Source organism: Teleopsis dalmanni, chromosome X (assembly GCF_002237135.1).
Source record: "Teleopsis dalmanni isolate 2A chromosome X, ASM223713v2, whole genome shotgun sequence".
In the NCBI taxonomy this organism is placed as follows: Eukaryota; Metazoa; Arthropoda; class Insecta; order Diptera; family Diopsidae; genus Teleopsis; species Teleopsis dalmanni.
In genome coordinates, this window is record NC_051848.1 from 60,297,783 (window position 1) to 60,311,423 (window position 13,641).

At 26.3% G+C, this 13,641-nt stretch overlaps 1 protein-coding gene across 2 annotated transcripts in view; it reads left to right on the forward strand.

The window, feature by feature from the left end:
- Positions 1-13,641, forward strand: part of LOC119687054 (myb-like protein AA) — a 49,385-nt gene that overhangs the window by 21,120 nt on the left and 14,624 nt on the right. The window contains exon 1 of one of the 2 annotated variants that reach the window (XM_038101210.1): positions 9,381-9,538. The exons of the other annotated variant lie outside the window; for it this stretch is intronic. Within the exon in view, the coding sequence (XP_037957138.1) occupies positions 9,508-9,538 (31 nt within the window). The 5' untranslated portion in view covers positions 9,381-9,507. Of the gene's footprint in view, positions 1-9,380; positions 9,539-13,641 lie in introns of those variants that run through there. 2 annotated transcript variants of the gene reach the window in all.

A 13,641-nucleotide genomic window follows, 5' to 3' on the forward strand; every position in this document is an offset into this window, starting at 1 on the left:
TTGTTATCTATAACATTGTTGAATAAATTGTGGACTTTGAAGTTCTTGCTGGGAAAAAATCAATTGAGTCCTGATGTTATCTCTGAGATTGATCAATAAATTTTGGATTTCGAAGTACTTGCTGGGAAAAAATCAATTGAAGTCCTGATGTTATCTCTGAGATTGATGAACAAATTGTGGATTTCGAAGAAATTTCCACAATTTGTTTCCAAAAAATATCTCCTGGGTATACAATTAGAGTAAGTTTCTAGTTCGGAAAAGGGGAACTATGATGAAAAATAAATTTAATAATTGAAAAATTTTTTTATTTATCTATTACGTGGTCAAAGCCCTTTTATTAAATAATAATATTTGATTGTATGAAGATTATTTTTTTTTTTTTTTCAAATAAGAATTTTATTTTTGTGTTGTGATTTTTTAATTTTTTTTGAATTACTTTTATAAAATTTCTCTTTTCATAAAGATTTTCTACACAACTTCTTGAACTTACGAATAGCACAAATATTGTTCTCCGATTTCTTCGACTAGTTGGTATATATTTTTTTTCTAGTTGTTTTACATTTCTGCGTGTTTATTTGTAATATATACGTATATACTCATATATATGTTATCACTGTATTTCACGCTCATTGTAAACAATTGAGATTTTCTCTTTTTGAAAGGCAGTAGATGAGTTTATATAGTCGTTTTGTAGTCAGTCGTAAACAAGATATTTTAAATATCTGAACTATTTTAAAGTGAAATTGCAATGCAAATACGTATCTTACAGATACATATGCATATATGTTAAATATGCAAACATGTGTACTGTTGTAAACACTTCTCGGAATAACTTGTTAAATTTGCATCCCATCCCAAACGTTTGTTAATGACGTTATAAAATAAGTTGTTATTGTTTTTATTACTATGTATACTATGTATATATAATAACTATTATATTTGTTGTTCTCTTTGGTTTTGTTTACTGTTGTAAATATTAAATTGATCGCACAGCATACGACGATTTGTTCAGTTCGTATCTGTAATTATATAAGTTGTCCAACAAGTGTTGGGTTGCCACCTAATTACGTGTTTTGTTTTTATTGCTGTATTGTTTCATTTTAATTTCGTTGTTTTTCATTTACTGTTACGTATTTACCATTGTTACTAATTTGTGGTTATTACTTTGTTTTTGCAATTGCATATAAATTTTATTACTAAAATAAAGGAGATATTTTGCCATATATATATATATATATATAATTTTACAAATTAAGATTGTTTTTGATTTTACAAGCTAAGTGTCAAGTCAAGAAAATCAAAAAAAAAAAAATATTTAATTATAATTTTAATTTCATATTAATTATTCAAACTCAATAGAGAATCAAAAATAAAAAAAAAACAACAACAACACATAAAAAATATATATGGAGCAAATTTTTTTTCTTTTAAGTATTGAGAATGTCTTACAGTTGTTGTTGTTCTAAGGTCTTAATACCTACCTAGTCAGGCGTTTGTATCGCATTTCTATTAAGATTTGCACAAACGTACTCTTGATATTTACATGTGCTTATGTGTGTATACTTTTAAATTACTTGCTCGCCGTCAAGGACAATTGAGTTTGAAGGCAAACGAACTCTAAATTATACAAAAATGATTTTTAAATAATAATCAGAAGAATAATTTTTTTCAAAAAAAAAATATATATATATATAAAAATATAGTGAAAAAATGACAGATCAACGCTCAAATAAAGGCGATTTTTAAAACAAAATGAAATTTGACTACAAATCACTGTTGTATTTCTTTTATTTTGCGGAGCCGGATAAATATTAGATCAATATATCAATCAATATATTAAAAAACTATCTCAGTTATAAATAAAATAAAAAGTTTTTAAATTTGCAAAAAAAGTCTTTATTAACAGGTCAATTCTGGCAACGATCTTTCAGCTCATCACACTCAAAAATCTTGCAAAAGATCGTTTGAAAGATTTTTCTTGCACTGGTAGCGGTCTTTTGCAAGAGTGAAAGGTGTTTTCGGTCTTTTTAAAGACTAAATGAAAGATTTTCTATTGCTCAGATCTTTCGATTGTCAGATTTTCGTGTACAAACTTTTTTTATATATAAAATAAAATACATTAAAATTAAAATAAAAATTAATGATAAATCATTTAACTAAAATTTGTAAAAATTAAACAATTATTTGTAACTTCATTTTTTATATGGCGTAAACGTAAATGTATTGATATACTATACTGTCTTTATAAAAATATTTTAAAATATATATTTTGTATATTTATATGTAATGTATATATTTTTTAAATTTTAAATTTTATTAATAATTATTTAAAATTGATTTATTCATATCTTTATTTATTGATATATATTTATTTATATATATTTATTTATATATATTTATTTATATATATTTATTTATATATATTTATTTATATATATTTATTTATATATATTTATTTATATATATTTATTTATAATTTTTATATTTTTTATTTATTTATATATATTTAAGCTATAACTTTAAAATTAATTTTTTTTTTTGCCATTGTTGCGTTATTGCAGCAATATTTGCTACGATTTCTTTCATAGCATGAGATTAATTCAGTAAATGATTATTTATGGTATGTATAAATAATAATAATAATTGAATATATATCTTGCCGCTTTCTATTACTTTTGTATTAAAATTCAATTGTTTAGCAATTGTTTAGTAACGTACCTGGCTTCGCTTCAATTTTATAGTTTTCTTGATAGTTTTGAAAGAATATGAACCATTTATAATTTTCTAGTCTTCTTTACGATTTTAAATGCTTCAATGCACTTGATTTCTACTACGTAGAAAGTGTTTTTTCATTTAATAAACAAAATTTTGTATTACAGCTATAGGTAGTTAACACGTACGATACTGTCAGAATTGCCAATATACCATAAAAAAAAAATTCGTCTATATAAAACACTTATAGTGCGCACAATTAAAGTAATCTCGTTAGTTTCTAATCACGTAAACACTAGACATTAAAAGCTCTCCAGTAATTCTACCCAGCTAGAACAACTGTCCATTTAGCCAAGTACTAGTATCCATTTCGCAGAAAAAATTGACATAAAATCTATAATAAAAAAAAATTATTTTATGTCATTCTTTTATTTCAATTCTTTTATTTTTTACACAAAGTTTTATGTCAATTTTTCGTTGCGAAATAAATGTTAGTTCTAGGCTACTGAAAGTACTTACTTTGTAAGAAATTTTAAAAACTGGGGGTTAGCAACATGAGAACGTGCGTTTAATCGAGTTTTCAGTATGTATGTAAAAGATACTCAGTATGAAAGCAACAAATATAGATAGATACTCGTACAACTCAATTTAGGATCTTCAAGATTAAAAACAGTCAATATTTTCGTTTTGCTCTGAACTTTAATTTTGTTGTGGTAGTTCAGGATCTGCCATATTTAAGATGGATGTGAATGTAAAAAATAAATATAGGTGGAGAAAAAAAGGTGATGAGTGGGTGGGGGAGGGTACAGAGATATTCTGATTACTTTATTAACCAAGACTACAATATGGACACATGACGAGAATAGACAAATGCATTCGTTATAAGTAACTGCTGAGCTCATGGCTATATCATGACTTCAGTTAGGCACGCTATTGTAATCTATACGTATTTCATACTGAAGACAGATTAGCACTTATATATAGCATTTGAATTCTATCTCCAATAAAATATGTTATATTTCTTTCTTAGTTATCAATTTCTAGTTCTATGGCACAGATTAAAAATTCAATATAGAAAGTATTTTTATATTTTAAACGAAGTAAATTTTACTGAATTAAAGAATATAACTATTATAAATGTTTTGTTTTATTTCTTAATTATATTTTTAATATATTTACAGTTAGTATTCAAAATTATGTACATGTGTATAATACTATAAATCTTATTTTGAGTATATATAAAATAATTTTTTTTATTCTTCAACAATTTAATAAATTGCGTATACGTGAATTAATTATCACAAAATTTTTTCCCAACCCCTGTTTACTTATTATACGAATATAAAATAATAGACTTTTTAATTTAGTATGGGTAATTGATAAGATCATGTCTGTTTAACCAGCCTTTTTATACGGTTTTTTTGAACATTCTCTTTTTTAAAGATTTAGTGTCGAAATACCTTGGAGTGGGTCAATTCATGGTCACATTCTAACTTAATTTTCAATTAAGTAAATGTGATAATTCAATAATTTGTTTGAAAAATAATATATGTAATTTATTATAATTACATGTAAGAAAATTACTTTGACATAGTTTGCAATAACAAATTTTTGACTACTTTCAAATTTATTTCTAATTTTTTTTAGAACTATTTTAATTAACTTGTGTAAAATATTTAAAAAAATATTAATATATTAATTTTAAGCATATGAAGTAAAACAGCTTGTATTTCCTGAAACTTTTTATAAACAAATTAAAATAATTAAAATAATGTTCGAACATTTGAAATGTTCGATCCGACTATTCGAAATCGAATATACTTCAAAGTACCTGTTTTTAGTATTATTTATGATTTTACTATTTAATATTGACTCTTATAATTTTTTTTTATTACCGAATATAATTATTTTATTAATATAATTATTTTAGTATACTTATTTTTATTTTAACTGAAGCTGCAATTGATAAAAAATATACTAAAGTGGTTTAGCAAATTTTATCTTCAAAGTGGCATTTATACTACCGCATGACCATTCGAGTTGAAGATCAATGAAAGCATCCAGTCTACATTGGAATTTTGTTTTTTGCATTGCCTGTCCATTACCACCACTCCTTAAAAACTCTTAATTTTTCTTAAAATATACTTATTTCGAATTTATTAGCACTTTTTATACCATGTAAATTGAATTATATTTAGAAGGAAATTTAAATATAATTTCAGAACATTTTTACTTAACTTCGCATATTTTGTTTTGTAAGGTTTATTTCTTTAATTTTAAAATTCGGTAAAAGTTGATAATTAAAACAGTGAGATTCGGTTTTAATATATACAGGGTGGCCCTAATGAACTGCAGATCAGGGTGGCCCTAATCTCGTTGTTTTAAGACACCGTAAAAGTGTTGGAAAACAAATAAATTTTTCTAATAGTTTTTATATTGTTGTTACTTACGTATATTGTATTTATTTATATTAAAGGATTACATTTTTGTACTAGTGTATCAGTATTTGTCTAAAAAAAAGAAAGAAAAAGATATACGCGAGAGGTTTTCTAAAATCTCATAAAAATTAATTTTTTGTTATTAATTTTTTGTCACAATCTTCTCTTACCTCGTTTCTTAATTGTGTTCCAACTTCATTAACTGCTTTTAATTGTGTATTACTGAACGGTCGTTAAAATAATGATTTAAAGTAGATATCACCTTTCAATTAAAATGGAATTTTTATTCTTTTATCTTATATATATATCTATATCCAAACTTTTTAGATATAGTTAAAAATAAGAATGATCAATCAATTCAAATGAAATTTGTGACTTCTAGCCATGACGACTACCAAATTGAAACAAAAATTGAGTACTTCATTTAATTGTTCTGAACACACTAGATTAAATATCTTGATTAAAATTCCCTTACTATGACTTGAACTAAGTGATTTAATTTCGCAAACTTTATTTTATTCTTTATTAAAAACAAAACATAATTTATTTTTATGATTCAACTTAAATATTTCCACTCTGATCTAGATCCGATAAGTCTAGTCTCAAAAGTTTGTTTACTTTTGCTTGTGCAAAACAATCTTCTTCTAAGCTTAACGCAACACTGGAAATGTTTAATAAATTTTTCGAAAAATAGTTATCAATCAAAATTGTCTTTTGTATATGGTCGAAGCTGATATACATGGATGACTGTGGGTGGGTATCTAAAATATTTCGTTTTTCATCAATTTTAGTTTGCGGAATAATTAGAAGTCGTACCCAGTCAATTCAGGTTGATTAGGTGAATAGAGAGTGAGTGGATTGATAAAAATGATCTTTTTTATTATATTAGGAATTTATGTTCCATGATATATTTTAGCAATACTTCAGTCGGTTTCCTTCAATTCTGGCCTGTAGAATTGCCATTTAATACTGTAATACTGTTCACTGTATGAACGAGTGGTATAAAGTTATTATGAATAATTCTATTTATCTTGATTCTGCTTTACTGACATTATGATTTCCAGTCTCTGCGGATCTGGGACAGATTGTACACTTGCCAATTTTTCTTCCAGTGTTGCTTCCACTTCATGAAAATAGAATGAAATATAAAAAATGGGAACTGTGGTCTGATAATAATAACTGTTGCTCGTAATTAATTTTACTGATTAAAGATTTTGAAAAAAGCCTATTAGGTTTTCCATAATTTCGTTTTTTACTGTTTAACATTAAAGAGTAGGTGGGAATATTTTTTGCAACAATAACATAGATAGTCAAAATTGTTCATAGGTTTTTTCTTTTCGTTTTTTATTGTTGTTATTTTTTTGTGTTTTTTGTTTTGCTTTTGTTGTTGTTTTGTTTTTTAATTTATGTTATTTTTTTTGATTCTTTTTGTATTTTTTTTTTGAATTTTTTTGTTATTTTTTGTTTTTTTTTCTTCTTTTTTTCTTCTTTTTTTCTTCTTTTTTCTTCTTTTTTCCTTTTTTTTTTGTTTTTTTCAGTTTCTTTTTTTTTTGTTTTTTTTTAGTTTCTTTTTTTTTGTTTTTTTTTTAGTTTCTTTTTTTTGTTTTTTTTTAGTTTCTTTTTTTTTTTGTTTTTTAGTTTCTTCTTTTTTTAGTTTTTTTTTGTTTTTTTTGTTTTTTTTAGTTTTTTTTTTGTTTTTTTTAGTTTTTTTTTTTGGTTTCTTTTTGTTTGTTTGTTTTCTTTTGGGTCTTATTTATTCTTTTTTTTGGGCTTTTTATTGTGTTTTTTTTTTTGGTTTTTTACCCTCCAATAGTTTGTCAGTATCAGAAAAGTAAAAAAAGAAAAAAAAAACAAAAAAAATCAAATCAAAATTAAATCCAAGAAATGCATTGGCAACAAGACACGAGCTCAATAAAATTTATAATTTATTTATATTGCCTGCATATTCGCACACAAGTAAATAATTGCGTTAACATTTACCTTTGTAAACATGTAAAACGAGCTCAAGCTGTTTATAAATTTACTTTTGTTCCTATTTATTTACACTGCTCTTGTTATTAGTGTTGTTGTTGTTTTTAATTTTATTATTGTTGTTGCTGTTTTTGGTCTTGTTGATATTGATTTGAGCCGAATTTGAGTCATGTTAGCTAAAACAGGTTGTTGGTCTTTTTAGATGATTTTGTTTTTTTTTTGTTTTTAATATTTTTATATGTAAGCGCTCTTCACATATTGTAGGTGAACGATTGTGTGCGTGTGTGTGTGTTTGTACAACAATTGTTATTTTGTTGTTGCTTTTGTTGTGTGTGCGTTTGTGAATTTATTTTCAACTGATAACTCCTGTTTTGCTTTGACATCACAAATGTAGACAGTTTGATTTTGTGCTGATTTTTGTTATTGTAAACAACATTGATATTGTTTTTGATTTTTACTTTTTGATTTTGACTTTATTTTCTTTTTTTAAATTGTGTTTTTGGCCTTTTTATCACTCTCACTGGTGCTCATAACCTCTCCTGTGTGTGTTTGCTGTCGTTAATGTATTTCTTGTTGTTGATCGTACACGAACGAATCTTAATGCAAAAACAACAAAAAGCAATGTACGAAGATCTTAAATTGTTTTTGTTTGTATGTTCGTATGTCGAACATTGATAGCACAGCACGATGGACGTTTACTTAATCAAAATCAAAGGCAACAAACCGATAAACGCTCAGTTCGAATCTTACGATCATTTGCAGTGTTTCGGCGATCGCGTACAAAAGTTATTTCTTTCTCGTTTGTTTCATACAAAGTTTTAGATCTTTGTATCTCTAAATAGATTTTTGAATCTAAACCGTCGGTATTTTTCCATCGATGATTTGTTTTGTTTGTCTGAAAACGTGGCTTTATACAATTTTTTTTTAAATTTGTCTTGAGTTAAACATAAATTTAATTTATACAAAAAAACAATTTTAAAAATTTTATAAACAGTTCAAAAATAGATTAACACGTTTTTCGTAGTTTAGTGTTTAATAGACGCTAAAGTAAAGTAAAAGCGATTTTTATAAAATAAAGAAAAAATATAAAAATTTTGAAAAAAAAATTATTTCGGTTTACGTGACTTTTATACACACAGTTTAAGTTTTATTTTAACCGGATATTAAAACAATTTATTTGCTCTTTTTAAACTTCCGTTAATATCCTTTGGGCTTTGAACAGTTCGACACAGACAGTTTTACTTTATGCATTATAAATTTGTTCGTGCTCCGCATTTTGCAATCGACAATTGCAAATTTCTGTTACGGAAACGCGTCTAAGTGGACTGTAGCATTTTCTTGAACTACGGTTTCAGTTAATGTAATTACTTAAGTCCCGTTGACGGTGAGGACGATCGTGCACGTTCTCCTTTCAGACCAGTACGATCAGTACGGCAAACTGTTTGGTGTTGCAAGTTCAACCGTGAGCATGATACCTCATTGCGGATATCGTTACACCTGGAACCGTGAAATTGTGTTCAACTCACAGAAGCTGGTGAAGCGGCGTTAAATTTTCCGCCAGCAACAGTAGCAGGATTATCAACTGCAGCATCAACAACAGCAGCAGTTACAGCAGCAAACGACACCGCGGCTACGGTTTAATACGGTGTAAAATTTAATATCTTTCGCTTGCTAACACAACTTTTAAATGCAATATTTTTAATTACACAAAAAAAAATATAATTATTTAAGATAAACTTTTATACTGCCTGCGATATTTTATATACATGTGCATAAGTACATACCTATATAATTATATCTATAAATAAACACATACTATATAAATACATTTATATACATATATCAAACATACATTTTTATTCATGAACTATATGCAAAAAAAAAATTTATAATTTTATTAAATAAAATATAAAAGCAAACCAAAAAAGAAAAAAAAACGTAACAAAAGAAGTAAAGTTTAAGTATAAAATCAAAACTTTTCATAAAAAACAAATTTTTTTTCTTACGAAAAAATTCAAAATTTTCTGTGATTTAAAAAGTAAACTTTTTCGCATTTCTTTAGTTTAATAAAAACATATTTTTTTAGCTAAATTTTAATTTAATTTAAAAAAGTACGAAAATTTTTTTTCGTCAATTTCGTGTATCTCGTAGCATTTAAAATTATATTAGAAATTTTCGTTTTCGAAAAGTACTGTAAGAATTCAATACAAACAAAAATTTATAATTTTGAAAAATTAAACTTTGAAAATAATTTTAACGTCGGTACCAATTCGTACGGATTCGTTTTTAATCGTTTTTATTCGTTTTTATTCGTTTCATTTCGTATTTACATTATTATTGGTCGGTTTTCGTTCGTTACAATTTGTCGTACTGTGCTGCTGCTAATATGAGCGCCTATATGATGCTGAATTCCTATGGTTAGTATATATGTATGGCATATCATGTGTGTTGCTAACTTACATATATGCATTTTTATGAAAAACCCTTGCAAATATCCAATCTATTTAACTATATTTAAGTACATTATAGTATGTGTACTTTTAATTGAAACTGATTTGTTTTTGAATACGGCATTTGTTGCAGCTTATTTACTGTCCATTGTGTTGGTTATCATATGCATTATTTTTTTTTATTTTTATTTGCATTCTATGTATCTCCTTTCGCTATATTTACTGTTTTAATCAGAAAAGAGGCTATTAGCCTCTTTATCACTTAACCATTGATAAGAATAACGAAAATATACTTATATTAAATGCAACAGCGGGTTTTTTTTTGTTCTAAATAAAATGATTTGAAATACAAGATTTGAAGTTTAAGAGAAATATTAACTATATTGACAGACAATTAAACCAATAAACAAAACACAATTATAAACTACTTATCTCTTCAAAAATAAATCACTTCGTATTAAGACATAATGATAACTTTTACATATTAAGTAATTTTAGTATATTTAATAGAGTACTACTATAACAATAATCACAATCTCTAATAATCCAATAGTACATATTATTCTTTTGAACTTCTTTTGAACTACAATAATCTGAAAGTTTTATTGTTGGTTTATTCCTTTTTATAATTTTTCATTTTATTAGTTAAGTGATGACTTTTATATATTATAGTTTTCTTGAAAATGCATCAGAGTATTTTTAGGTTATGCTTGATTATATAGTTTAGGCGATGCTAGATATCCATTTAGTTCTATTGCTACCATATATAAATCTTAAAGGTTGAAAAACCATCTTAAATCTTTGGCAAAACCTATAATCCTCCATAGAATGATGTCTGCTGTTAACCAAAATCGTCAAAAAAACCCTTAAAATAATAAATCAACGCTACGTATACGTATACGTAGGACAGTAACTAACCAGATATGACATACTTTCATTTTCTTCTCTATAATTACGACAGGAATGATTGAAAGTGAGATTGAGAAACTTCTAACATGGTGCCCTGACCGACTGTGACCCATTCGCAAACCTACCACAAGAGTGATATCTTTACGAGGCATTTCAATTAAAAAAACGCGACTAACTTTTATATAGATACCTGCACATCGTTGAGTCTTACCATCTTTTATCAAATTATTCAACACAGAAAGAATTTTAGATCTGTTCTTCTGCATTGCAGTTGCCGAAAATATCCCTATGATTGGGAACTCAGACTACAGAAACGCTAAACTGCTTTGACATTTTGTTTAGATCAAATTAAAACCCGTTTTGGTTTGAACTTAAGAATTTTAAAACACCTTAACTGTCTGAATGTATGTATATTTTCTTATAAAATGTATGATCTGCTTACAGATAAGCTATAGTTTTTCTAATATCGAGCACCTTTGATTAAAATACACTCCAATGATCAGGAAGTAGCAAAGCATTTTTGCTATTTGCAATAATACTACGCCTTAAATGTTGGATGTGTAACATTGAAAATTTTTACATAGATGTTTTTTACAGAGATTTCCTAGTAAATCCTATTCAACTATTCCGGATAGTAATGGCGATATATATAAAAATTTATCTCAAAGAATATGAAGCTCCTTCAGGATGTTCACAACAATTCCAAAAAATGTGAAGCTCTTGGAGTTCTTGCGGCCTTTAGTACTCTTTACTAGAAAGTGTCAAAATCTTCAATAAACTACAATCAAATGTACTTGTTTTTATAGAAGTCATGGCAATTTAAATAAAAAAAACACATTTTGTTTGGATTTTCCAAATTCAAGCGATATCTACTGTACTTTTTTTGTAGTTCATTGTACAGTATTAATGTGAATAAAAACGCACGAATATTATTACCGAAGCAGAAGTCTAGGCTTGGAATAGGCGTTGATTTGATTGTAGTGACTACTAGCTCTTGAAAATATAGTTCTAGCTCACCTTTGTTGTAGAAGGTTATTTTTATTATTTAGTTTAATATATGACTGAGCACTAAAGTGAAACGGTTTATTTCATAAGAATAGATTGTCTAGGCAATCTCTACTGAGTTTTTATCAACTATAAAGTAAACTTCAACACAAGTGTTCAGTCATCGACAAGAGTAAATGTTTTGAGAAATATTAGTTCAGAAATTTATGTTCCTTCAATTATAAGACAGATTATCATTATATCGAGCAAGTATAGCATAGATTTTTCTAAGCAATCGATAAAAATTGCTTTATTTGTATTTTAATTCACTGCAAACCCCTTCGTTTTAGAATGTTGTAGCTTCTTATTATACTTATTCCAGGTTATTGAAGTCGTATAAATGTTTTAGTTGAAATTTTACTTATTTTTAACTGCTATTAAAATCATTTTAAAAAAATACATAATTCTTTTTTTTTTTGCTACTACCTTCAATGTCTATTTTTGGAAATAATTAAGAGTGCTAAACCAAACTAAATTAAAAGAAGTTAAGCTGTTCAACACAGTAATTGGTCATATATTTTAATCCGTTAATGAGTCAGGGTTCAACCGTAGTAAGTGGTTTAACCGCTCATGAAATGATTTGAAGCCTTTACTAAGCATTTAAGTAAATTACTTATTGAGATTAAGCAAATGCTTTGTGAATAAAAATTAAAATTTTAAATTACCGATTAAATTTTTTTTTCATCTTCACACTACGCATAAATAAAGTTAAACTAATGAGTAATTTATTTAACAAAAGATAAACTGTACTATATTTGGATATATAATTGTTATATACTTAATGTATTATTACCGTAGTTTTTTGCTTAGATTATTTACTTTTGTGAATGTGGATTGAGATTACATCTGTAGGTACCTTATGTCGTTTTCGATTGGAAAATTTAGGGTAACTTTTTCACCTGAGATTTCATTTTTGAATGATTAATCTTAGGCGAAATGTATAACACTTGAGATTAATTTAAAACACTCTAGATATTTTTAATATCGTAAAATTTTTTATATAATCTTTGTAAACAATGTGTTAAAGATACATTTATAGATACACTTTATTAATTTTGATATAAACAAAACTAAGCGAAAAATAAGCGAATTTATGGAGTATTATTTGGCTTGTTATAAAGCTGACTTTCACTTAAGACGTTTCCGATTGGTATATCTGGGATAACTTTTTCAATCGTGATTAGCATTTGGGTCAATTTTTTAATTTTTGATTGGTGAATTTCGAGCGAAATGTTTAACACTCGAGATTAATTTATAACACTCTAGATATTTTGCTAGAGTAATAAGATTACTCTTAAATTAACAGCTGCTTTATATGATTAGAAAAATAAAAGTGATTTGATTCGAAAAATGTTTATATGAAAAATATAAATGTTTACTAATACAACTACTAAAAAATACCAAAATGTTAGATTACTTTAAAAATGTTAGTTTGGGCAAATCGTGATTAAATCTAGAGTGAATTTTCGATTTAACAATCGAAAAAGTCATTAATATTGATTAGTCTTTTGTGCCAAAATGACAAGAGCAAGATGACGTTTTATGCAAGACATGACATATTAAATAGAACTAATAATTTAACTGACGATTACTGTTACAAGCATGTATCTGTTGAATGGTTTTCCGTAAGGTATACGAGCTAATTTTGTGTGAAACAAATTCTTAGCTACTTATGTTAACTTCATTAAATTTTGGTTTTCTACTTACACCAGGTGATGTATTAGAGTTTATCTGATATTTTAATAAGTTGTGAGATAAAATTATTAATGTTAAGGGTTTACTTAAAAGTAGTATAGAACCCACTTTACATAGTTTTATTGGCTCTTTCGTAAGAATATACATTCCCAAGAGTCTATTCCGTTTGTCCGTTGGCGCAGTGTATTCTAACAGCACATTTGTGGCCGCTCATTCTCTTCGTAGAATCTTCAGTTTGCATCTCTATACATACCCAGTTTCGTTGTGAGATATTACCATGGTTCAATATTTGTTTGTTAAGTATTCCGATAATACTCGTAACAATTAGAAAAGTGTTCATAATAGGTTAGTATGCAAAGTCATATTTAGACAAAGTATAACAAAAGTCTATTGGTTTATATCTTACATTTGCTAAAAAGTTA